Genomic DNA, 27,645 nt, shown 5'->3' with positions numbered 1-27,645 from the left:
GCATCTGATGGGGAAGAGGGAGAGGGAGATGCTCCATTACCATATGATAATAACGAATATGATTATGTTGGGATTGGAGAAGATGATTAGAGCCTGAACCTTCACTTTGCACTTTGCATTATGTTTTTATCATTTTCTTATTTTGAACTCTTTAATGAGTTTATTTGGTGTTGGTACTTGATTATTGTATTAACTCATGAAACTTTTTTAGTTTATTTGAATGCAATCCATTGTTTTTTTTTTCAATTTCAATGAGTTTATATATATGTATATATATTTTTGTCCGCCATGACATTCTCCATTTTCCGCTATGCCATCCACCATATTTTTATGGCGGATTTTTGGCTTTCTGCCATGAATCGTCATCCGCCATTAACAACATTGGTTTGGATAGACTAGAATCCTGACCTAGCTAGGAGGGCTTAATGGAATTTTAATCACAGAATCCAATCTAGCTTTTATGGGCTAATTTCATATATACTTGCCATGATACTCTGCAAGCTCCAGCTCCATTTCACTTGCTTGTCTTGTACCATCTCCAGCAAAAACTCCAACACCATATGGAGTTCCTCCTTTTGTGGACTCCAAATTGAACATTCCAGCACCAAAGCTATAACCAATAGGAACATAAAGCATACTAAAACTATAACCAATAGGAACATAAAGCATACCATGGTGGACAAACTGTGTGATTGCTGTCCAACTACAACAGTTGTCATACAAACAATGTTAATTGGTTGAAGCTTATGTCAGAGATTCATGACACTTACTATTTTTTTTTTGCCTGCATTCTATGCACCAAAAGAAGCAAGCTTGTCAGCATAAGCATTGCCTTCGCGATAGATATGTAAAATTCTAAAACTAAACTTTTTAGTTGGATCTATACAATTCACCCAACGGTTGTAAAGAGTCCAAGGGGCTGAAAGACGATGATTATATAATGCAGAATTTTGAGAATATTGTTGTATGATTGTGCTAATCCTAATTGTATTGAGAATATTGCTACATGATTGTGCTGATCTTAATTGATTCTATTTGTATTAATTCTGATTGTATGTATTAATTCTTATTGTATTTTAATTCTATTTTGTATCTTGATCTCTTGATTATTGGGATCACTTATTTTTAAGATAGATAGTTGTATCATATATGACAGGAAAAGCTATAGGAGAAATCTTAGTTAGGTGGTTGGATGACCTTGTATATATATCTATCGATTGTTTCTAATAGAGGCATAACAACAAATTCCATTTATTGTTTTCTTGGTATCAGAGCCAAGCTCTGATTCAAAAATGAGTATTGAAGAATGGCGGATAAGCACGATGAAGGATCAGAGACGGTAAAGAGAACATCGTCTCCATATGATCTAAGTTTGAATGACAATCCTAAAAGTGTGATCACCCAAGTCCAATTACGGGGTGAAAACTACAAAGAAGGGGTTAAGGCTATGAAAACCTCCTTACGTGCATGGCGTAAATGGGGTTTTGTGGATGGCACCGTAAAGCATCCAAAGGAATGATCATCAGAGATGGAGGATTGGTGGACCGTGCAATCTATGTTGGTGTCTTGGATTTTAAACACCATTGAAACATCATTGCGTTCCACTATCTCTTACATGGAGAATGCAAAAGAATTGTGGGAAGACATTAAAGAATGGTTTTCAGTGATGAACGGCCCTAGGATTCAACAACTGAAATCAGAACCGGCTGAATGCAAGCAAGAAGGAATGACCATGGTAAATTACTAAGGAAATCTAAATATGTTGTGCGATGAATTGGCAAACTACCAGCAGATACCGGCATGCACGTGTTGAGGATGCAAATGTGACATCAAGGCGAAATTAGAAAAGAGGAGGGAAGAAGAAAAAGTACATTAATTATTGATGGGGTTGGATGATGTGTTATATGGGACAGTCCGTTCAAATCTTCTTGCTACTAATCTGTTGTCATCATTTAACAGAGTATATGCTACTCTCATACAAGAAAAATGTGTGAAGGGAATTTCTAGAACCAAGGAGGAACGAGGGGAAGTTGTTGGTCTGGCTGTGCAAATTGGTGGAAGGACAAGAGGGCGTGGAGATGCAAAAGACAAGTCCATGGTTTGTGGGCACTGCAACCGAACAAGACATGATGCCACAAACTATTTTCAGGTGGTTGGGTATCCAAAATGGTCATTCCAATGGAGGAATGATTCTACCAGCGATGGATACACACAAGGGCGGACTGACAGGTTTGAGCAGTGAATAGTGGCAAACTCTGGTGAATCTTCTGAACAATCATAAGGGAAGCACCATAGAAAGAATGATAGGTAAAAACACGGTGTGAATTATTGATATAGGAGCCTCTAATCATATTGACAATGATCCTCAAATCTAATTTTGTTTCTTCTATTCCATATATGGAAGATAGCAAAAGTTATAGTTGAAAGAACAAAGTCTTAATCTTGAGAACATCTACTAACCATACTAATCAAAAGAATGTTCTGGACAGAAGAAAGATCCAAGGATCAGCCAAGCATATTTTGAACCCAATTCCATATTTGATGAGCAAAGGAGCAAGATAAGAAAATGTGTTTAGTGGTTTCGAAGCAACTCCCACATTTGTAACACATCGAAACAATAGTAATACATTTTCTCCTTAAGTTTTCATCTGTTGGCTGCCTATGATGGAGAGCTTTCCATATCACTACAGATTTGGAGGGAGGAATACAAGAGCTCCAAATTCTCTTAGCCTAAGTAACATCATTCATTATGGGGGAAAGGAACAAATGAGAGTATTTGAGGGTCAATATTCCTGAAGGAGATTTTTTTCAAATCAAACAATCATCCTCCATAGCAGTCGGGATAGTCACTTACAAAATAATGCCAGTAATATCAAGAAAATTCTCAACAAGGAAATTAGAAAGATTCCAATTACCCATTTTCAAAAATTCACAAATAGTAGCTTGGAGAAGAGCATGTTTCATAGTAGGAATATCAAATAGATTAGAAATGGAAATATCAAACCAACTATCACACCAAAAATTGATGGTACCCTTTCCTAGTAGCCAAATGGAATTATTCGTCAAAAAACAAACTCAGATTTAATGTCAATCCAAATGGATGAGGAAATATGACCTGAGATGACTTCGTTCTTCTTTAAAACTCTTCCCCTCGGTAGTTTCGTCCAATGCAGATTTGAAGAGATCAACTCCCAACCCAACTTCAACATGGCAACTCTGTTTATAGTTGTGACAGATCGCAAGCCAAGATCATCATCAACAAACAGTTTGCACAAGGAGTTCCAAGCTACATTGAATGTTCTCCACATCCCCACTCCAAATGAAGTTTCTTATTCATCGATCATTTTTTTTTCAAAAGCTCAACATGCCATAAGTACACATGAAAGCTATAAGTGAGCATGCTATGAATGAAAATTTTGACTAAGCTTTCCTTTCCAAGCTGATAATTTTGACTATATCCTCTCTGTGATAGGATGAAGGTGACCTTTTTTGGGCTTTCCTTGAAAAAGGGGAACTCCTATAAGTTGTTATTTGAACCAATGTAAAATGTCATTTTACACTAGTTCAAATAAGAACCTATGTAATATATGTTTTTAAAATCTGCTCCTAGTTACTTTCATTTTTAATCACTGCACAATACTATTGTTACTCCAAACACCAATGAAAACCTTTCACCATTGTAAACATATAAAACTTCACTTTGGCTAAAATACTCAAAAGGATACACAACCTTATTTGACCCTCTCAAACTTAGGATGATCCTTTTGGACCTAGTGCTTGTCAACTTATTTGGGTTGGAAAAATGCCAATTTGTTGGATTGGTCCAAGAGTGTGTTTGGATGGAGGAATTTAAAATTCTGAAAAATTTTAAATTCTAAAAATTTCAAATACTTCAATTGAAATTCTTTTATTTTCAAAATTTTGTATTTGGATAAAAAAAAGTTAAAATTATGAGAGTGAAAAAAAAGAAAAGATATGATTGGTGTGCTAGTTATACGTGTTCCTCTACGCTTAAACCCGATCGATGTTCCACAATCTCATACAGTGTTTCTTGAAGAAGAGAATTTCAATTTCTCACCTTTTAGAAGGAAATTGAAATTTCAGATTTTTAGTTGTTTAAAATTCTGTTTTAAAATTCTAAAATTTTAAATTTTTCACAAAAAAACATCCAAACAATGAATTCTAAATTACCGATATTCAAATTCTCTGATAAATTACTTTCCTGAGTTAAAATTTTCTATCCAAACATACTCTAAGGTTATTATGTTTGGTACTTGTAAAGCTGAGTTGCCAACAAACCATATTAGGAGTTACATAGGCCATGGTGGTTGAGGGCCAAAGCAAAGGATATGTTTGCCATAAGGTACCTCCCTTATCCCCATGAGGTGAGTAACCACTCTTCTACTAAGAAATAAATGGTTTGAACAACCAAGGGAAGGCTCAAACACCACTTGAATGGACTAGTCACGGACAATTTTGGGTAAATGACACTAATCACCTAAGAGGTTTTGTCAAATTACGGAGCCTCTGCCACCTCTCTAATATATTCTACATCCGTGTGGTGTGCCTTAGTTTCTTAATTAACATATAAGTTTTGAGCTGCCACTGCGTCATCTATTTCTAGATTAAGTAAGAGCTATTTCCATCAAATTCCACTCACTCCAAACCCAAAACATATAACTCCCAAAAAAAAATCACCCTTAATTAACACCTCTATCCCTTCTCCTAGTATTAGGTTATTTATCTACCAAAGTTTAATTTGGCATCAAACAACCAAATTTGATATTTTCCTATATAACTTTCATGACCCTATGCCCCATTGCGCCATGGCCACGGACAAGGAAGAAGATAAAGCCGCACTCTGAAAAAACCTTTTTTTTTTGTTCCTTCTTTCTTCAGAATATTAAGGAATCCACACGAGAACAACGTGTGGATGATCATTTGGTGCTGAGAAAAGAAGGGATAAATAACCCTAGTGATCCATTCTTTGTTTATTTTTCTTTTTGGAGGAATAAATAGTCATTCATAACAGATTCTGTTAATCAGTTATGTCTAAAAAAGTAATTCTTCCGACGGCGGCATCTCATCGGCGGCAGCCGCTGCTGCTGCAGCAGAGTGAGAGCTACCGGAAGGCGGGGACGCGGGTCATGGGGGAGGCGGTGGGCGGCACCGCCGCCGTGTGCTGCTGCTTCTCCTTCGGCCTGGCCAACATTATGTACCTAGCGATGTACAAGGTTCCGGCGATGCTGTGCCAGAAGGCGCTGCGGAGGAAGCGGCGGAGCCGCCGCCTCCTCCTCCTTCAGACCAGGGAGGAAGCAGCGGCGGTCCCGTCGCGGCCGCGGTGCACCTGCGGCTGCTGCGATGACATCATCAGCGCCGGGCGGGTTTACCCGCTGTGCAGCAACGACGGCGGCGACGTGGCGGTGCTGCGAAGCCGTAGCTCGGTGGAGAAGGACAAGGAGGTGGTGGAGTTGGAGAAAGAGATGTGGGAGAGGTTTTATGGAAGTGGGTTTTGGAGAAGCCCCTCTCAGAGAGAAAACTCTTCTCCGCAACAAAGGATTAATGCCACCACTGTTTCTGCTCCTAATTATCTTCAGGTTCTTGCTGTTAAAAATTAATTGACTGGGTCAACCTTGTAAATGGAAAACATCAGTGGGATGTTATAAGTTTTTGGAACCCATCATCACATGTCAAGTTGTTTTTTTTTCAATTACATGACAACAAGGTTGCATCATTTGAATGTAATCATCATCATCATCATGTGTTTTCCCTTCTAAATTGCTTTAAAACTTATGAATGGTAGATTTTATATGTGCCCTGTAGCGATAATGTTCTTCTCCATAATAAATAGTTAAATATAAAATTAAATGAATTAAATTTCTCATAAATTAAAATTAACTTGTGTATTCAAATTTTATAAAAGTTTTTCCATGTAGTTTTTTCAATTGATTTTGATTTTTGACCATATTTAAACAAACTTCCCTGCAATGCCACTAATCAGAGATAAAAAAAAAAAAGTAAAACGATAAAATAATTAAACTTCTTTCATAACCTAAAATCAAATCATAAGCTTAACTTCAATAAAAGTTCTTTCATTCAACTTTTTTAAAATTTTCTAAATTAACTGATCCTCTTTATTACGTATGTGTTCAAGTGCATATTAGAATTAACACCACTAAATTTCAACAAGAAAAATTATTTGGTGGTTTTGAATCATATGATCTATATTAATCTCTACATAATATGTGATAAAGTGTTATTAATTCATATCCATTTTAATTCATTTTATTTTAAATTTTTATAATTGTTTATTGAGAAATTTATCTAATGTAGCCAAAAGTAATTTAGCCTTTACTTCATTCCTCATTTCACATGAGTTAAAATTAGTAGTATGCCGTGTTATTAGGAGCAGTACATAGGGCACGATTCATCAAAGATATTATAAGAAACGTTCTAATAATAAAGTTGTGGATAAGGTGTCGCTTCGCATATTGTTACTGTTAATATGGACACTAATTTTGGTGGGAGATCACAAGCACTTTATGTACATGTTCAATTTCTATTTTCAAACAGTGGCATAATTGCTTTAGTTTTTATTCTTTTCGCATAATTCGAATGTCACCTTTATGGTTGTAAATAAGAGTCTGATAAGACATTAGATAGTAGTGTGTGGCTTGCTAATCCAAGCTACACCCCTTTAGCTGATTGAAGCAAATTAAGAGTTCAGGTGCTTCAATTCACATGAGACAGATCATATAAGTTAATGGGGTTGAAGTATGGGCATATAAGAATATGACATTTTAACTCCCCAAGACATGTATGAATGCTTCTCATAACATGTTGCCCTCTTGTACCATTAATGATTTTTGTCTTTGGTAATGATAGTCCAGCATAAAATTTTGTACATCAAATCTTACACCTAACAATAAGAAGAGAAAAAAAAAAGGTTGGAAAATATGTTGGAAAAAATTATTGCATGAAATAAGAATATTAATTCTTGTCTCCATCTGGTGGTCCTATTTTTATTCTTTGTCTCCTCCCAATTATTTTTGCCAAATATTTTCAGCCACACCATTATTTCAATGCATGCGAAAGGCTACAAAATAAGGGTCGTTCTCATACATGAAGTAATTAATTTACAGTTAATTAAAAATAAAATAAAAGATATATAATTCCTTTTCTATTTACCTGTGTAAGCTGCATATTTGAAACTTGCATAACAACATTGGTACCATAGAATTAGCATATAAATAACGCCAAGAATAAAGGCAAAATATGTAAATGGCAGAACAACGTACGTATGAAAGTCGGTTTAAAATTGCAATCATCAGTTGCAACTATGTGGTCCATAAATTATACAACAATAATATTCATATATGCAATATATTCACCTCTCTTTCACCTCGTTTCTAAATCTCCTTTCCTGTAACATTAATTATTATGTACCCTCAGAGATATTCTTACGTAGGTGTACATGTGCCTATATAAGAATATATATAGCTACCTAGATCTCCTTTTCTGTAACATTACATTAATTATTAGTTTCCTATAGACTTTTCACCTTCTCTCTATCTCTCACTATGGCCGTGTACACATAACGAGTGTATATATAATGATCATTTTCGTATATTATATGGTTTGCCAATTTCTATATAATAGACATTTGGATTATCATTGCAATAGTAGGTGCATTTGTTGGAATTTTAACCTACCATATAAAATATCAATTACCAATTGTATATATGAACACCAAAACATACTGTCATATTATAAAAAAAAATAAAGAAATATCTGAATTCATACAACTTATCAAAGGAATGCAGCAAAATTATAATATAAATATTATAATATAATATGTAATTAATATTAATTAATTAAAAATTATAAAATTCTTAACAACATTTTCTAATAACAACTATTTATATATATCTAATTAATAATTATAATTGCAATTTAAAATCACACAAATGATTGTTATGATCACTCAAGAGGATGTATTCAATGAAAGCATCCAGCATCATAATGGCATAAGGCATACCACTATATACCGGTACAGTGGTCCATGCAGAACATTAATAGTGACCACTAGCAGTGTTTCAGTGAGCTTCTAGTTAAGCACAGAATTCAACACAAGGAGTGAAAAGGGAAGATTAGAAGTAGGGTAACTGTCAATCAATTTAAATGAGGGTGCACTTGAATCTCCTTATTTTTTAAAATTTATTAAATTTATAAATAAAATTTTATATTTTTATATTTTATTTTATCTATATTTATACAATTAAATTTACTGATTTTATTTTTTATAATTTGTTCTCACTCATCTTGGATCTGTCAGTGCTTTCAATGCCACTTGATTCATTTGTTTCTTTGACAGTTCTCAGAAATTATTTCATACTCTAAGCTATCAGACATTTGCATGATGGTGATGGTCATGCCAGAGAGGGATTTCTATCTCAGACTATAGGCCAAATTACTTCAGTTTCCCTTCCTCCTTGTCCCTTCTGTGATCTCCCACACCCTGCAGTTTGTACCATGTACAAACAAAGAGATGATAATCCTTTCGTAGCTTATGATCTATCTTAAACCTTTTAAAAAATGAATATGAAATAGAAAAATAGAAAAGTAGAAAAAAAAAAAAAATAGGCTAGATAGGGAAAATAAAGTCAAGGATTCTAGCTCCTTTGATTGAGCAGAATGCATGGCCTGTTATAAATTCTTGATATTATATTTAATTTTTACGGATAAAAAAAATAAGAAAAATAAATATAATTTTAAGGAACAATTTTAATATATATGTTTGTGTCTGTTAGGATTATAAGTTGGCTAGAAGCAACAATGGAATTAAGGAGTAAGGACATTATATTTTAAAGGCACAGTGCTATTGCTAAGTGATCATCTAATCTTATGATTGTGGTAGATGGAGACATATATAAATAAGGATCTAACTTAAATATTTTAATAATTACTTTCTATTTATTTTTAAGAAAAAGTATAAAACAAGTTGTATTGTGTGTAACATTCAATTTTACCATTATCAATCAAGCAGAAAATGATAATTACATTTTGAACACTGGGTGACACTTTTATCTATATAATTAGAATGATAATATTTGCATTTTTTTCTATACTAAGCATATATACATACTAACATACATGGTTAATTAAAGAAAATAAAACTAATTAATTCACAACTTATTGTATAGTATTAAAAAATTTAGAAACCCAGAGTCAGGGTATGTGCCTCTTCACTATCCTAGAGGATAAATATTTATTTGCATATAAGTATAACTATAATTGATAATAAATAAACATTTTTAAATTAATTTGTAGATTGTATTATAATTAAAACTTAAAATAAATAAATAATTCTAAATATATAAATTATGTTTTAGATTTATATTAAATAATTTAGACTGTGATATAAGATTTTTTTAATTAAATGGATAAACAATTAAAAAAATCAAATATACAAATAAAGATAGGAGGAAAATGATTTGAAAATTAAGAGAGATATTTTTTTGGCCATGTGAAATACACCTTTCAAAAAGACAAGAGAGTGAGTATTGAAAATCTCTAACTAAAAAAGTGAGGAGAGTATGTGAGAGTTTCACTCGATCTCCAAATTAGAGATTATAATTTATAGTATAGAAGTATATTTAATTTTTATTAAAATTTTAGTTTCATGATTTAAATATTTATTGACAATTCATTTTTTAACCCTTTTGATTTTCTTAGAAATTTTGTACTTTTTTTAAAAAAATTAAACAAATAAAAATCAAAACAGTATATTTTTGGCTAAATTAAAAATGAGTATTTTATTACTTATCGAGAAACGTAAAAATATACTAATGTAATATTTATTAAGTATAATTTTTTTACTTATTACAAATTAAATTGAGCAGCAAGTCTTTATAATTTCATTAAAATTGAGCTCTTATATAGTTATAAAATTATATAACGTAATCCTTAGAAATTATCATTAAAATTTCGTTAAATATTACCAACATAATATTTTTTATGTATTAATCTCTTGGATTTTCATCTCTCTATTATTATGTCCATTGTTTATTAAAATAAAAGTTAACTTGTTAATATATTTAACTGAAATTAAGAAGAAGAAAAAACATTTCTTAAAATAACCTTAACATTTGAAAATGAATTTGTAAACAAGAATATTAGGAATACTCAATTCAATAAAAATGTCCATTAGATCAAGTGTGGTGTTTTCTTAAGTCCTTGATCCTCTTCCATAAATAATTGTCTAGATAGGAAGAGAAAGTCCTTGGGGAAAATAAATTTTGGAGCTTCGGCTATTTGTATGTTACTATATTCTTATTAAAATATAATATCTTATTAAAAGATTTAAATAATTAAAATCTCACTTTTTCTTCTTTTTTAAAGTTGACTTATTGTTTTTCAACTAAAAGAAAGAGAGGTAAGTAAAGAAATAAAGTGTTTCTAGATTAATTGACTCAAATCAAGAGAGATTCCAAGAGAAAAGGGAATTTCTATTTCCACCCATGTTTTGTTGTTGTCACTGTTCATGTTGGTAGGATTTTTTCTTATTTTCAAAATTATCTTTCTCACATAAACATGGTTTGTTATAAAAATATACAATAAAATTGTGTTTCTATTGTATATATAAAATCTTGTTTTTGTTGCATATGTTTAGGATGGAAAAGAAGTGTGTAATGGAAATACGATTTCATTGTATTCTTTTTTCACACACAAATATATGTAACAAAAACACTATTTCTTTGAATACTTGTACCACATAATAATGTTTTCATTGTATTCTTTTTTTAATCTCTAGTTAAATTCTTGTATGCATTGCATGTGGTCTCTGCCATGAATGAGCTTCAATGTTGTAGTATCTTTTCCATTGGGGTGCAATAAGAAGTATGAGACAATTATCCTTTAAAAAAAAGTTATATTATCATAAAAAAAAGATAGAGTTGAGTTAGTGGAAAAATTTACATGCTTACAATACTAAATGGTCTCTTAAGTAGGTTATGTATATTTGTTCAAAGTGATTTCCATCAACAAATTCAATAACAATAAGTTGTTGTGCAACAGATGGTGTCAAACTCCTGAGTGGAAAGAAAATCAAACTTTATGACATACATAAGTGAATTAAGACAACATCATACTGACTACCAATCATATAACCCATGTTAGGAATGGTCATCCACTTCTCAATGGGTGTTTTATTGGAACACTTTCGACATACAAATAGCTGATTAATTTAACTAGTATTTCTTCTGTGTCAAAGAGTTCAATATAAAGAGAGTGTCATGTTTGAAATTTTTGAATCAATTCTTGACGAATTAGAACCCAAGATTCCTCGCCCTGACTTAGCAAAACTACAATTGTCTTGTACCCACAATTTTCATCTAGTCTCACGTCAACAATTTGGAGGATGTATTATTGCAACTCATCGGAGAATCCATCCATATTTTTTTTTCATCCATATAATCATGATTCTGGTAACACAATAGAATCATGATTCCTTTGATTTAAAATGAAATAAAAAAGTTACCAAGTTACAGATCCAAGCTCTACCATTGAAGGATATTAATCAACTAAATGAATTGAATGGGGTTGATAGGAGGCAGATTTGGGGTTTCGGGTGTGATGAAAATGAACAAGAAAAAGGGGGTGGGGGTGTTGTGAAAGAGGATGTAGAGAGAATGAGGGAAAAGGTTGGGGTGCAGAAAAGGAAGGAGGGAAGCAAGATAAATTTGCTTTTGCAAGGGGAGAGAATAGCAACCCCTGGTTATGATTGACATGAGGCCCACTATGTACATGAGTTAGTCTCATCTAAGAGGCCTAATCCCTCTCACTCTCATAGTCTTATATTTATTTTTATAATGTTTTAGTTCAATATTATCAAGGTCAAAAATCTACTTTAGGTATTTTAGGATTTTAAACAATATTTATGTTTTAGGTTTAATTTAATATAATTTGTAAATTCTTATTTTATTTTTCAAAATCTTCTTAGTTACATAATTATTTATCAAAATTTTATAATTAAACAATTCTAACATTTCTCAATTCTAAGCATAGCTCTATATAGCCCACTTTTTCTTAGCTTTATATATGAAATGTAAAAAGGAGATGTGATAAGGAAGATTTTATCTAAAGTTTTTTTTTAAAAAAAAAAAAAATAAGTCTTACTTATCAATTTGATCCCTAAATTATTTAAAATCGTCAATTTAATCTCTAAATTTTTAAAAACTTCATAGCTTTTAGCACATTTGATTAATTAGTCATCTTAGCATTTTTATTAATCCAACAGTTTTCTTTATTTCATGTTAGTAGAGTGGTGAACAATCTTGCTTAGCTTTCATAGATCAAGTATTTGTTGATATGTTTTAGCTTAACACACAATTAAGGTTTTAAACAAGCCATGGCAAATGAAGTACGTGAAGCTTAAGTTTAAGCCTAACTTGTTTAACAATCTAAATTTAAAATTTAAGTTTGACTTATTAGAAAAATAAGAAATTTGATCTTAACTTGTTTATCTTTTTAGAGGAAGCTCAACTTGTTAAAATCATATTTTGTGTGAGAACAATTTAAATTTTCAATTAAATGCAAGTGGGTATAAATTTAATAGGTACATTCTAAAATACAGAGGGATGTATCTTGATTTTTGATGAACTATGTAATTATAACGAAAAGCTGGTTGTAAAGTCCATTGAGTCACATTCATGAATGAAACCATGAACATTTGTTACATAAAAGGGGGCCATATGAAGTGGATGTAGCATCTAAACTAAAGAAAGAGAAGAAAATGTCACAACAAAAGGTATTTTATTCACCTTGTTATTCCTTTGAGTCGTTTACAAAGTATAGATAGATACAAGAGGGAGAAATTTTAGGAGCTATCCTAGCCTATACATGATACTTATGGCTAAATATAAGTAAATTTGACCCTTGATCTTAGGGATTTGACAGCTATTTGCAATTAATGTTCTTATTTTCTGGTAATTCTAATGACTCACGCTAACACTCCCTCAAGTTGATGCATAAATGTCTTTAATGCCCAACTTGTCAAGTGAGTCATGGAAGTTCTTATCGGATGTTGCCTTTGTAAGAATGTCTGCCAATTGGTCTTTCGACTTAAGAAACAGAAATCGAATAATCTTATCCTCAAGATTCTGCTTGATGAAATGTCTATTTACCTCCACATGCTTTGTTCGATAATGCTAGACAGGATTTTTAGAGATATCAATTGCAACTTTATTGTCACAAAATAGGTTCATCTCCATGCTAGCACCAAAGCCAATCTCCATTAGTAACCTTCTAAGCCATAATAGTTCACAAAATCCTTTGGCCATGCCCCTAAACTCAGCTTCAGCACTAGATAAGGCCACAACTTTTTGCTTTTTACTTCTCCATGTAACTAAATTCCCTCCGACAAATGTGAAGTATCCTGATGTGGATTTTCTGTCTAGAACATTCCTTGCCCAATCTGCATTGGTGTACCCTTCAACACTCAAGTGATTATTCTTAGGGAACATCAACCCCTTTCCTGGTGAGGATTTTAAATAGCGAAGTATTTGGTTTCCTGCATTCATATGTTTTTCACTTGGATTATGCATAAATTGGTTCACCATACTTATGACATAGGCAATATTAGGGCGAGTATGCGACAAATAGATAAGTTTCCCCACCAATTTTTAGTACCTCCCTTTATCTACGAGCACTTGGTCTGTGTATTGAGAAAGTTTGTGATTATGGACTATTGAAGTATTTGTTGGTTTGCAGTCCAGCAGCCCTATCTCAATCAATAAGTCCAACACATACTTTCTTTGAGATAAGAAAATGCCTCTTTGTGACCTTGCCACCTCTATTCCAAAAAAATACTTGAGTCCATCCAAATTCTTCATCTCAAACTCAGCTGCCAATTGCTCTTGTAGTCTTCAAATTTCTTTTGTATCATCTCCAGTAATAATCACGTCATCTACGTAAACAAATAGAGTTGTCACCTTTCCTTGTTGATACTTTAAGAATAGGATGTGATCTGAATTACTTTGGTCAAAACCATACCTTCTCATAGCTCAGCTAAATCTTCCAAACCATGCTCGAGGTGATTGTTTCAACCATATAGTGCTTGTTCTAACTTGCATACCACCTTGGTTCTGGAAGAGGGCATATATCCCAGTGGGATATCCATATAAACATCTTCTTTGAGATCTCCATGGAGAAAAGTGTTCTTTACGTCGTGCTGGAGTAGTTGCCAATCTAAATTTGTTGCAAGAGATAATAGGACTCTAATAGTATTTAGTTTGGGCACTGGTGAAAAAGTCTTTGTATAATCTATACTGTAAGTTTGTGTGAACCCTTTTGCCACCAGCCTTACCTTGTGTCTATCAATGTATCTGTCGATTTTGTATTTGATTGAGAATACTCATTTTCACCCCACTATCTTTTTTCCCTTAGGAAGTGGTATCAACCTCCATGTATTATTATTTTGTAAAACTTCCATTTCCTCTTATATGGCTTGTGCCCACTTGGGATCAGCTAAGGCTTCTTCCACATTCTTTGGAATATGACAGCAGAATAATGTCATTGTGAAGGATTGAATAGGCTTTGATAAATGTTGAGTAGACACATAATTTGCAATGGGGTATTTTGATCGCCTTTCTTCTACATCAGGGCAGTATCTATTGGGTGGCTTTCCTTGGTTGTTCCTGACAAGCAATACATATCTTGGAGAATAAGTAGATGATGAGATAGTAGGAGAGCTTACCTTAGGATTGTTCTCAATGAGAGGGTCGGATATTATGGAGAGAGGGGGCTCTTGACTTCCTTGATCGATATAGTCTTCATTGACGGGAACCTCTTCACTAGCAGTTCCTTCATTAGTAAGAGGATCCTCTTCACTCTCAACTTCAGTTATATTTAAGTGTTGCATTTCTATAGGTTCATCATGGATTACTCCTTCAACTTTAGATTCATGCTCTCCAATTTGTTTCTTTTCAACAATTGATGATGGAACCACCAAGTACCAATTTAGCTCTTTATTCATGAACTCCCCGTAAAAAGTTGAATTGGATACCATAAGAGAAAAGAAAGATTCAGATTCTAGGAAAACTATATCCATGGTGATATAAGTTTTGTTGGTGGTAGGGTCCAAGCATTTGTAGCCCTTTTTGTGTAGTCCATAGCCCAAAAACAAGCACCTAATAGCACATGCATCAAGTTTGGTGCATTGGTTTTTGTGGAGATGAACAAAAATCCTTGGTTGAAGCATCAACACAATAGGTAACTATACATGAGAGGAGACTACTTGCATAGGTGTTTTAAAATGCAAGACCGTGGAGGGCACACAGTTGAGGAGTTAGAACATGGGTGCCAAGAAGAAGACACGTGTTGTCTCCAAGATATGATGATTTTTCCATTCGACAACACCATTCTATTGTGGAGTTTATGAGCATGAGGTCTCGTGAAGGAGACCATGTTGTTGGGAGTATGCTTTGAAACGATGGTTAACAAACTCCCCTCCATTATCTAACCAAAGAAGTTGAATCTTGGTTGAAAACTGGTTTTGAATCATGATATGGAAATTTTGAAATATTTGAAACACCTCATCTTTAGTCTTTATTAAGTAAAGCCATGTCATTCGTGTGCAATTATCGACAAATATTACGAACCAACAATGACCAGATACGATAGTCCCAAGGGAAGGTCCCCACACATCAGAATGTATTAGAGCAAAAGGAACACTACTTTTATTCAAACTCATATGATAGGAGGTTCTATGGCTTTTAGCCAAAATACAAGTCTCACGTGTAAACTCAACATTTTTCAAATGTAAAAATAAATTTGGAAATAAGTGTCTTAAATAACTGAATGATGGATGTCCCAAACGACGATGCAACAACCATATTCTTGTTCTTTGTTATTGGACTGATGGTGCACATGATGTGCTTCTCCTTTGCTAAAATCATCTAAGTAGTATAGCCCCCTTCTCTTAGTACCACACCCAATAATCTTCTTGTTGAGAACATCCTGAAGAAGGAAAAAAGTAGAGTACATCAATACCACACAATTAAGCTCTTCAGTTATTTGACTCACAAACATTAATTTATTAGATAAAGTAGGAACAAGGAGAATGTGAGATAAAGAGAGTGAGGGTGATAATGCCATAGTTCCAACGCTTGTGACTGGGTATGCAACTGCATTCACAATGAAAGTTCTACGTGGTGGAGTTGAATAGGAGAAGTCCATGGGATCAAAGGTCATATGGTTTGTTGCCCTAGAGTCAATAATCCATGCACTTGCATCCAGAGAGTTAGAACTACAGAAAACTTTACCACAGTTACCTGGTTTCATTGAGGTGGAGGAACTGGTCATAGGACAAAGCGAGAGTTGAGACTCGGTAGTGACTACAACAGCTTTACCAGTGCCTTCCTCAGGTGTCGTGGTGTCTTTTTTCTTCTTAGCTTGCAACTCATGCCACCACTTTGGATACCCATGTAGCTTGAAATAGGTATCACGAGTGTGTCTAACATTTCCACAATGTGTGCACTTTCCTCCATCAGATGGACCCTTCGACTTCAAGACTGAGTTGTGTTTCCCAGCCACCAGTGTTGGCAATTTGCCAAATTTTGAGCCTTTAGTGGCGATAACAACCACCACTTGTTGTATTCTCTGCCTTATATTCCATTACAGTCTGGCAAGTGTCCTCCCTTCGAACATGTGCATAAGCCTGCTCGATTATGGGGAATGGCTTCAGTTGGAGTATATCACTCCGAATGTTATTGAGTCAATCATCCAATTCATTGAGAAAGATATAAACTCTTTCCTCCTGTAGTAGATAATTGTATTTCTATATATCTCTTGGGCACTCCATGGGATTAGGGCATCAGAAGTCTATCTCATGCCACAACCCTTATAGATCATTGTAATATTTTTCAATCGATTCTCCTTTCTGCCACATTTGGGTTACCTTATGTCGAAGGTCATAAACCTGTGAAGTATCAGATCCATCAAAATATGTCGTAGCAATGGAATCCCAAACCCCTTTGGCTGTTGGGAAGCGGATGAAATTCCCCACCAGCAAGGGATCCATTGAGTTGATCAACCATCTTTTCACTATGGTGTTCTCAGATCACTGTTTACGAAATGTCGAACCAGTTTCCATTGGCGGAGGGAATGATCTGTCAATATATCCCAATTTGTCTTTGCCTAAGATGTACATCTCTGCCACTTGGGACCATAGGGCATAGTTGGAACCATCCAACTTGATGCTAATCGGTATCGTTGAGGAATCAGAGAACGACGATTGTGATGTTGACTGAGCTTTTGACAAAACCTCCGCCATTTTGGCCATAAGATTTTCCAAAATGGAATCGACGGCGGAAGCGTTTAATGGTTGTTTCATGGAATCACCAATCACTGAGGAATCAACCATTTTTGGGTCCCAAGATTATGCTCTTGATACCATGTCATAACAGAAGGTATTTTATTCACCTTGTTATTCCTTTGAGTCATTGAAAAAGTATAAATAGATACAAGAAGGAGAGAGTTTAAGAGCTATCCTAGCCTATACACGATACTCATGGCTAAATATAAGTAAATTTGACCCTTGACCTAAGGGATTTGACAACTATTTACAATTAATATTCTTATTTTCTGGTAATTCTAATGACTCACCCTAACAGAAAACAAGTGTGTATGATCACTTATGAATGAGGGTTTCTTATAATAAGAATGTGTTATCATTTCTTTTTTTGGTGGAAAGGAGGGGCAAGGCCCCAGAAGATCAATTATAACCTTGTGGAAAAGAAACTAAACAAGCATTCACTAAAATAACGTTTGAAATAAAATGAGGAACAACCTAAAAAATTCTCAATTGTTTATCTAAAGACAAACCAAAATTAGTCATCAAATCTGACACTTGATTTACTTCTTTGAGAATATGATGCCACAGAAACACACCTTCTTGCACTACAAACTGCTTGATTTCTCTAATCAGACCATGAGAGGGATGTTGAGTAAGACGATAACTACTTAAAAGCAAGAAGGCTACTTAAGACTCTTTTTCTATGATGAAGCCATTGCAGCCTCTACTCAATGCAATTTTAATTCCGATCAAGATTTCCCACAGTTCAGCCCGAGACAATGTTGCAGTAACAAAAGGAAAATATAATCTGACCATTTGAATCCGAAAACCCTCCACCACTAGTAGCTTGTTTCATATTAGTATTCACTTATAAAGTATAGACACCTCTCTTGTTCGAAGCGTCGACATGTTAGACATGTTTCCGACAACACGACAAACCTGGACACTTTTTCGACACTTGTCCGACACTTCTTATTAGATTTCTGATTCAAAAAATGTTTTATTGCCATGAACACTTAAACCATTACCTTTACACAATTAATACACTTGAAAAATATAGAAGATTGGTTTTAAAAAATGAATATACTATCAATTTAGATATTTTATTATATGTTACTCAGATTTCATTTAATTAGAATCTTTATTTGTATGTGTATGCAATATTTGTGTTAGAGTCCATGCTTCATACATATTTACTGATCTATCACAGTTCAATTTGAATGGACCTTCCAGAGGGCTTAACCCATTCAACACTAGTCTTTTCCCTAACATTCTGACTCCGAGGTAATACAGACTTAAAATATTGATGACTATCTCCAATGGCCAAAACTTGACTCACGATTTGAGCCACAACAACAGTGGGATGTAAATGATGATTTTCAAAAATCATTTTGTTTCTACTTCTCCATATATTATCCCGTGTCACTGCAAAAATAGTATCCCATTGTTTACCATTCACAGCTACAGAATTGTTAATATTTCTCACCGTCCAACTCCAGAACTCTTGACCAAAGAAAAGAGAATGCATTGCTTGCAGCCTATGAAGCATGGACTCTGCAATGAACATGACACAAACACGAATACTTTGGCATGACTAATGTCTAGAACATAAGACACGGAGACACCATATATACACACAAACAAAGATTCTAATTAAAAAATAATTATAACAAAATATATAAATTGATGATATATTCATCTGTTAACATCAATTTTTATGTTTTTTTTTAAATATATTAATTGTGTAAAAGTAATAAATTAAGTATTCATGTCAATAAAAAATATTTTTGAATCAGGCAACATCTAATAAGAAGTAACAAATATCAAAAAAGTGTCCAAGTCTACCACACAACTCACGAAAAATATGAACTAGGTTCTCAACATCAGCTCCACACAGATGACATGATTCATCGGCTCTAGGAATGTAGGTAGAGTGCATAGCATAAGTGGGAAGTGCCTGAAGGACAGATTTAACCAGAGTTGCTCGTCCTGCGAAGGATAATTGTCAGGTTTTCGAGGAGGACAACCTTTGATTAACCTTAGTCAGAATAAATTGAAATGTGTTTGTTGATACCCTCTTATGGAAAATGGGGACTACTAAATACTTGCCCAAATTCTCGGTGTGAACAAAACCCAATTGCTGACTCAAATCTGGTTGCCTTTCCCACCTAATATTTTTGGAGAAGAAAATATGAGTTTTATCATGACTAACTTTCTAGCTAGAACTCCTATGGAATATATCTAGAATACCTGAAATAACCCCAACTTGCTTCACGAAGCTTATGCAAAAATCAAAATCATTTCTTATAACTTTTGAATAAAAAACGTAGATCGGTAGAATAATACGTAATTTAGGATGGTTTTTTTAAAAATCAATCATATTTTAGAGAATAAAACACTTTCCAAACAATTTGATGGACAAAGAAAAGAGGTGCCCAAATATGTTAATTTTGTTCTTTAGTCTATTTTCTTTGTGGTGTGTTTGTCTAAGATCCCTTGGGCAGGTAAGTGATTATGTTGACCTGTGTAATTTTCTCAATATTTTTTACATACTTATTTTCTTCTCATCTATCAAATATATTTCTAAAGTATTTTAAGAAAAAAATATCACAAACTACTTTAAGTATATTGATTTAATAGTCATTTTTATCTTGGCAAATGAGATAAAAAAATAAAAGGAAAAAGAAATTAAAAGAATATTTAAACATGAAAATTATATTACAATAATTTTAAGATAAAATTATAATGGATTAAATATATCTTTTTATCTAAAATTAATATATCTTTTAATCATAATACATACGCATCCATATATGAGATGTTTTCAAATTTTTAATGTCATATATATAAAGCTTAAACTTGTCTCTTTTAAAAAATTTTATTGTATATTTTAAATTTATTTGTTCACTGAATTAAAAAATATGATGTAATATTAGACATGTCAAATGTAAATAATTTACAAATAGTTCTTCTTATACTTTTTTATACTGCAATTCTACTTATACTTTTGCTATATTGGTTACCAATTTTTAATTTTATACTTTTCTCCTTAAAGAAAATAATTATTAACAAAATAATATCAATTAAAATGTGAAATGTATAATAACAATAATAAAGACAGTAATAACAAATTTTTGGTGTACACATTTTTATTCCTTTTATTTGACAAAATTTGTATTCCTTACCTATTATCTACTATTATAATAATAGTAGACTCTCAACAATTTTTCATTTTTTCTTCTGTAAATATTATTTTTGATTCTTGAATTAAATTACAAAATTCAGTAATCAATTTGTCATTAAATTATTCGTAGAATTAATTTGTCGTATTTTTTTATATATTCAATAACTAAGTTGAATTTTTTTTATTTTTTTAAGATTAATGTACTATGATCTCATTTTTAGGAATCAAAATGAGTATTTATGATTTTTCATTTGCTTCCCACTTTGAATAAAGAAAAGAGACCCACTACCATCACCTCTTTTATACATTTAAAATGCATTATAATTATTTGATAAATTTGAAAAAAAAGACTTAAAACTATCATAAAACATAAGAATTATGAAAATTATGTATTATGGAAAATAAATTAAATTTTAATATAACACATGTCAATGTATAACAAAAACTATTATAAAATATCAAATTTACATTTTATTTAAAAAATAAAAAAACATACACGAATACAATAATACTTATCTTTCTGCTTTTTTGACAGAAAATACTTATCTTTCTGCTTGTAATTATATTAAGTGGATTCTTATTTGATAGATAATAAATTAAAGTTTTAAAGCTAATATATCTAAACAATTTCAATTCTCTCAAACTAGTATTATATTATAAAACTATTATAAATTAAAACACTTTTTTTAAAAGGTATTATAAATTAAAATATTTTTTTAAAAGGTATTATTCTTTGTCAATCACTTCTAAGAAAATCTCATGTGAACCACACAATCCCGCACAAGTTGAAGTGACAGAAAAATCATAAAAACAAAACAACATCATAATTAAAAGTGACAGCATCAGACATTATTGTAAGGTGGAGAAAGCCTGAAAAAGCGAGCCTTTTATTCATATGCTCTGTGGGCCCTCTTTTTTTCCAATACACGCACGAATTTCTTGGTAAGGAAAGGAAACCCACCAAACCAAACCATCCAACAAGGTAAAGTGTAACTGTATTCCTTTTCTTTCTCTTCTCTATTTGTTCATTTTTCTTCATCACTCAATTCAATTGGATCTTTTGCATTCTCTCTCTCTGGTGTCTGATTTCAGGGTTGATCTTCTCTTCACTGGGTTCCCTCCGTTTCTTGAGCCCCCCCCCCCCCCCCCCGTTTTTTTCTTTTCTGGGCCTTTTCCAATTCTCAATGGAGGTAATTGATTAATTGAATCCTTATTTTTATCAAAGTTTGTATCTTTTTTTTTCTCTTTCATGAGTCCTTACTGCAATATGTGTTGCAAAGATTGGTGCTTTTTTATCTTGGGTTGGTTGTGAATTGGGATTGTCTCCTTTTGTGATCCCTTGACATGCTTTATTCCTTTTTCTTGTGTTGAATTTTGCTATGATGTTGCAGCTCGTTCTTTTTCTTTTTTCTTTCCTTTGATATAATTATGGGAGTTTATCATATGTGAATGCATTTGTTTTTTCGAAAAACATGATCAAATATGTTCCAGAAGGATAGGTATTACAGTTGCAAGAGGGAAAAAAGTTTTTTTTTTCTTTAAGTATTTGCTCAATTTGTGGAAGCCTTTCACGGAGAATTCATAAGGCTTATTAGGGTGCGTAGTGCTGGTGTAAACTGCATTTTAATTTGAGTAAATTACAGTGAGACTCTTGAGATTTCATCAAATTTCACCCGATACCCCTCTTTCTTTTACCACAAAACTAGTCTCCTTAATTCTTTGAAAAACATTACACTGACACCCCTTTACATTACATTAACCTCCCTTAATTTTTTAAAAAACATTACACTACACCGTATATCAAGAAACCTCCGGAGATGTTGGTTACGTGCAATCTCAAGAAACCTCCGGGGAGATGTCAGTGTAATTTGCTCTTATTTTATGGTCTTATAATCAAGGTTTTAAAAAATGTTCAATAACTGCAATTGTGATTGTAACATCAAGGGTTTTAGGGTCTCACAACAGAAATTGCTGCCGCATTGGCTGCAATTGTTCACAAATTTTCCACAAAATCAAGAGCTATGACCCCAGTTTAAAACCTTGTTGATAATGTGTGTTGTAAGTTGATGATGTTGTTTTTTTCTTTAAATTATAAAAAAAAAAAGTTCTATGCAACAGAATTCTTTGGCAACTTCTATAGTAAGGTTTTTATCATGTGAGGGTTATGGTTGCAACAATTCAGGAGGAGGGGTTGTGCTCTTAGGTAACTAGTTGGGATTTTGACAAAGCAGAATTAGGCTAGTAATGTCATTGCATCATTTCCTTGTCAACTATCCCCTTATTCATTAAGTAATTTGAGGTATAATCTGGATTTTAAGTTTACTTATGGAGACTGTGTTTGGATAATGGCTCTGAATGAACTTCCATTGGTGTTTGTTGGAAATATTATGCACTCAAGAATATCACTTGCAAAATATTGCATCTGACTATGAACTATGAAAAAATATAGGTTCCAGAAATGGAAGGCAAGACCGAAAGTCATGTGACATCGGCAGAAGCCTTTGTGGAAGGGGGGGTTCAAGAAGCTTGTGATGATGCTTGCAGCATATGCCTTGAGGATTTTTGCAAAAGTGATCCTGCCACTGTAATATACAGTTTTTGTGCTTCCCTGTGTCCTTTTGACAAATAGAATTATAGGCAGGGATGACTTCATTTGAAAAACATTTGTTTACTCCTTTTCCTTTTATTTCTTTTCAGGTCACTAATTGCAAGCATGAGTTCCACCTGCAGTGCATTCTTGAATGGTACATTTTAATACATTTTTCACGTGTCTTTCACAAAACAAAGATTTTTAGTGTTATTTTTACCTCTATTTTCTCATAGGGTAGTATATCTTTGGTTCAATTGGTTCCTATATATTAAAATGGCTTCTAGCTTTCAGCATTCTCATGAAAAGTTTGAACTTGAAGTCTAATAAATGCATTGATATAATTGTGGACAAGGTGCTATACTAACCACCTACAAAATAGAAATAAGAACTTTTGAAATAGTTTGATGGATATGTTTCTGTCTCTATCCGTCTGTGTGTGTGCGTTGTCTGGATATTTGTATATGGCTAGGGGCCATGTTCACTGTTGAAAATGTTCTTGTTATTTCCATATATATATACATATATATGTATATATTGTAAGTTTCTGATCACAAAACATGGCTTTGGCTGCTAATGGGTGAGAACATTTGAGTTGTTTTATATGGTTGATTATGCAACATTATACTTTAGTAATAGTTACTGGCTATTGTTTGTAGGTGTCAGAGAAGCTCCCAATGTCCTATGTGTTGGCAACCTATCAGCTTGAGGGATACTACAAGGTTAGTTCAGTATTTTTCTTCTGGCACGAGTGACCTACTTTATAATTCATTTCATGATTATGTTCTTTAAGTTGTATCCATTTCATCACAGTCAAGAACTGCTTGAGGCAGTAGAGCTGGAAAGGAGCTTGAGGGATACCCCATCTAGAAATGCTGCGATTTTTCATCATCCAGCACTTGGTGATTTTGAATTGCAGCATGTCAGTTTATATTTGATTGTCCTACATCTTGACTCTTAGCACATCTTATTCCCACCATCTTATGCTAACAATTTTTTCATTCTTCTGCAGTTACCCATGGCTATGAATGAGGCTGATATTGAAGAGCGAATAATTCAACATTTGACTGCTGCAGCAGCAATGAGGAGATCACACCACCTCGGCCAGAGGGAAGGCCATCGAACTAGGTCATCTGCTCATGGCCGTCCACACTTCTTAGTATACTCAACTCAGCCAAGTGCACCACCATTTGCTGCAGGAGGGGAAAGTGAACCAGCTGCAATTCCTGTAGGAATTCCATCTACCCCACTTACATTTGACGGAAATGAGCAATCATCTCCACAGCAGATCCCCTATTTCCAAACTCGGGGTTCTTCTTTAACTTCTGGCTCTACTGTCGCAACAACAAATCTTCAAGGAGTTCACTCTAATGATAGGTAGTTAGACTCTAATATATATTTTCTTGTTATCATTATTAGTGTGCATGTGAAGTTATATGTTGTATATTTACTTGCTTGTAGAAGGTTTGCCTCTCATTCTTTTCCTGCAAGCCAAGACAGAGCACAGCCATCAGAACAATCGTTCTCTGATTCTCTGCGTTCCAGATTTAATGCAGTATCCACGAGGTATGATTTCTTTGAAACCATGTGTCCGTAAACTTTATGTTTTTGTTAAGTCAACTTATCTGGTATTAAATTGTCTTGTGACAAAGATACAAAGAATCAATTTCGAAGGGCACAAGGGGATGGAAAGAGAGGCTGTTCTCTCCCAATTCTTCTATGTCAGAACTTGGTTCAGAAGTTAAGAGAGAATTGAATGCCAAAATTGCTAGCGTGTCCCGATTGATGGAGCGCCTTGAAACAACAAGAGAAAATAATAGGGCTGCAGGAACTTCTTTATCAAATCCAAATCATTTGGTGAACTGTTCCATTGCAGAGACAAGCAACCAAAACAATGTGGAAGCTCGTGGAGAGAACTCTTTGCGTGACAATAGTACTCCAACTACATTTTCTGCTAGCTCAGATTCAAAATGAGTTCCAGTTTGCTTCTGTGAATGCATCTTTGCTCAGCATATCATGCTTGAAGGTAAGCCTTTTGATCTTAGTTTAGACCTTTGAGCCTCACAATAGAATCAATGGAGATTTCATCCATTTGTTAACTAATTTAGTTTTAAAGTTTAATTTTTATGAACTACAGTTTAAAACTGTCAATTAATCAGAAATCATTGTTGCTATAACCTTTATGGTAGTTAGTGCAAAAGTCAACAAATTGGATGACAATCACTGTATATGATGGTTTATGATTAGATGGCAATACCCTTTACACTATTTACTTGTCTTAATGGTTCTCTCTGATTATAACATATAAGCAATATTTCTAGTCACTCATTAATTACTAGGTGTATATTTTGGTGTGTAACTGTGTATCACAATTCACAAATCATGTCTCAAGTGTGATTCTTTTCTTATTTTGTTCAGGCTAACTGTTTGCTCAGGCATGACATGATGAGGAATATATGCTCGAGGCAGTTGTTGGATTCCAATAAATAAAAAAAAGAATCTGAGACACCTGTGTCCTAGAGCTAAAAACTTTTTCTTTTGTGTATATATTATATAAGCCGAGAACCGTAGGGAGTATTTAAGGAGTAATCCAAGGGAGAAAGTGTTGTGAAATTCCATCAGACTTGTGTCCATAATCTGTCCGTGATTTACTTTTTGGAGTCAATGGAAATATAGATCAAGGTGGCAACTGTAGTTCTTGGTGTTTCTGCTAAAACTATCATTACGCTAAAACTTTGTTTTGAAATTCAGATTGGGGAATATGAAACTATCTAGATTACTGTTAGAAATTAAAAGCAAAATCTTGTTAGTAAATGCCGTTCCTTCAAAGTAAGATGCTTTGTGCATATGATTTTTTGAAAGTGAATTTTTATAACCACAAATAAATTTTATTAAAAGTAATACCCTACAATTCAACACAAGGTGTGAAGAAAACTACCTTAAATCTTATCTTTCACGATTTCGTAAATTATGTCATTGAACTATGAGATTTATACATTTTGTCATTTAACTTTCAAAATTTTGTGTATTTTGTCATTCAACTTTTTTTTTACACATTTTATCATCCAACTTTACAAATTTAATGCATTTTCCATCCAATTTTCAAAACAAAAATGCTTAATTATAATATAAAGGGAAAAATGCATGAAATTTTGAAAATAAGGCATCAAACTATGCAAAAAAAAATTAGGTTGAGTAACAAAATCTGCCAAATTTTAAAAATTAGGTGATAAAATGTGTTAACTTCATCACAAAATTTGTAAAAAAGTAAAAGATCAGTGATAAAAACATAATTAAGCTGCAGAAAAGTAAGCAAAATATGCATAATTAATTGGTACAACATTAATGATTTAAAGAAAATCTACCCTCAACAGCTAATAACAAAAGGTGCTGCATTCTTGCACATAAAATCCACCCTCCAAATATATGTAAATGCTAAACAAACTACCCTGCAATATGATAGTTGATAAAGCTTAACATAATATAAAACAAATGGTACATAAGTTTGTGAGTACTCCCTGCACCGAACCCGGCCATTATGTAGACCTACATAACATCACCGAAACCATGTATATATTCCCTTCTGAACAACGTATGACGAAACAAGTCTTCGTCTAACAACACAGCTAATATTGTTTGACGTGCCTCTCATTTTAAGCCAAGTATAGATATTAAATCATCTACTCCTCGAGGAACTTGCCTCAAATAGGTATTGTATCAAATGAAAGTAATTCTCATTTTTAAAATACGAAAACTTTAAATTTGCATCATACAACTATAATAAGACTAGATATTCTTTATCATTCAATGTGGGTATCACAAGTGAATAAGGATCTGGAATGAACTTTCACTCTCTGTGGGGGTGTGGGTTCGAATCTTTCGGACGTCATTTTCTCCTCTTGGTGGGCAACCCTCCTAAGAGAGATTTTTTGGCCCCTAAGGACTAATTGAGTAGTTACAACTGGATGGAAATTTATGTTTTGAATTTGTGTCTCGTTCAACCATTTTTTGGTGAAAAAAAATTCATTACATAATCACTTTAAAAAGTCATGTTGCATTTTTTTAGGAAAGACATTTTTCTTTTGATCATGACCACTTATATAAGATGTAATGGTTTACATTTATACTTTAGGCTAAAATATATTTTTGATTCCTAATAAATATCTTCATTTTATATTTATTTCTTAATAAGTTTTTTTTATATTGAGTCTCTAACAAAATAATAATTTTATTTTTGATCTTAATACTTTTATAGTCTCTAATAAATTAGAGAATTTTTTGCTTTTGTTCTCTGATAAAAAAATTCATTTGTTATTAGAAAGACTAATAACAAATGAAAAAAAATTATTAGATAACAAACACAAAATTTATTAATTTATTAGGGACTAAAATAGTATCAAGGACACAAAAGTTAGTTAGTCTTAATGTGTATAATTTAGGCTTAATTGCAAAAGAGTCCCCTTATTTTTTCCATTTCACTAATCAGTCCCCCTATTTTTCAAAATTCACTATCTAGAGTCC

The 27,645-nt window shown here is 33.1% G+C and overlaps 2 protein-coding genes across 3 annotated transcripts; both read left to right on the top strand.

Annotated features, from left to right (window-relative positions):
- Positions 1 to 5,048: 5,048 nt before the first annotated feature.
- LOC114371359 lies at positions 5,049 to 5,618 on the top strand. Its single transcript, XM_028328823.1, has one exon. It carries the CDS (start codon positions 5,049 to 5,051, stop codon positions 5,616 to 5,618), a length of 570 nt encoding a protein of 189 aa, XP_028184624.1.
- Positions 5,619 to 21,571: 15,953 nt separating this feature from the next.
- On the top strand, positions 21,572 to 25,884 carry LOC114372151 (E3 ubiquitin-protein ligase RHF2A-like). 2 transcript variants are annotated; one of them, XM_028329578.1, is made up of 9 exons: positions 21,572 to 21,727; positions 22,987 to 23,121; positions 23,235 to 23,281; positions 23,784 to 23,846; positions 23,938 to 24,046; positions 24,137 to 24,501; positions 24,589 to 24,690; positions 24,777 to 25,150; positions 25,543 to 25,884. In XM_028329578.1, the coding sequence occupies exons 1-8, from the start codon at positions 21,722 to 21,724 to the stop codon at positions 25,096 to 25,098; spliced, it is 1,149 nt and encodes a 382-aa protein (XP_028185379.1). In that variant the 5' UTR covers positions 21,572 to 21,721; the 3' UTR covers positions 25,099 to 25,150; positions 25,543 to 25,884. The 2 variants fall into 2 exon arrangements, with proteins under 2 accessions (XP_028185379.1, XP_028185378.1); XM_028329577.1 differs by having other exon boundaries at positions 24,586 to 24,690.
- Positions 25,885 to 27,645: the final 1,761 nt, after the last annotated feature.

Source organism: Glycine soja, chromosome 10, assembly GCF_004193775.1.
Source record: "Glycine soja cultivar W05 chromosome 10, ASM419377v2, whole genome shotgun sequence".
Taxonomy (NCBI): Eukaryota; Viridiplantae; Streptophyta; class Magnoliopsida; order Fabales; family Fabaceae; genus Glycine; species Glycine soja.
This window is presented reverse-complemented; position numbering and strand designations above follow the sequence as displayed.

Excerpts from the sequence above, each read along its gene's own strand:
- LOC114371359 (XM_028328823.1), top strand. The coding sequence starts at position 5,049 with ATGTCTAAAAAAGTAATTCTTCCGACGGCGGCATCTCATCGGCGGCAG.
- LOC114372151 (XM_028329577.1), top strand. Across the intron at positions 23,122-23,234 it reads GCAAAAGTGATCCTGCCACT|GTCACTAATTGCAAGCATGA; the intron begins GTAATATACAGT and ends ATTTCTTTTCAG. Across the intron at positions 24,502-24,585 it reads GGAGTTCACTCTAATGATAG|AAGGTTTGCCTCTCATTCTT; the intron begins GTAGTTAGACTC and ends ACTTGCTTGTAG.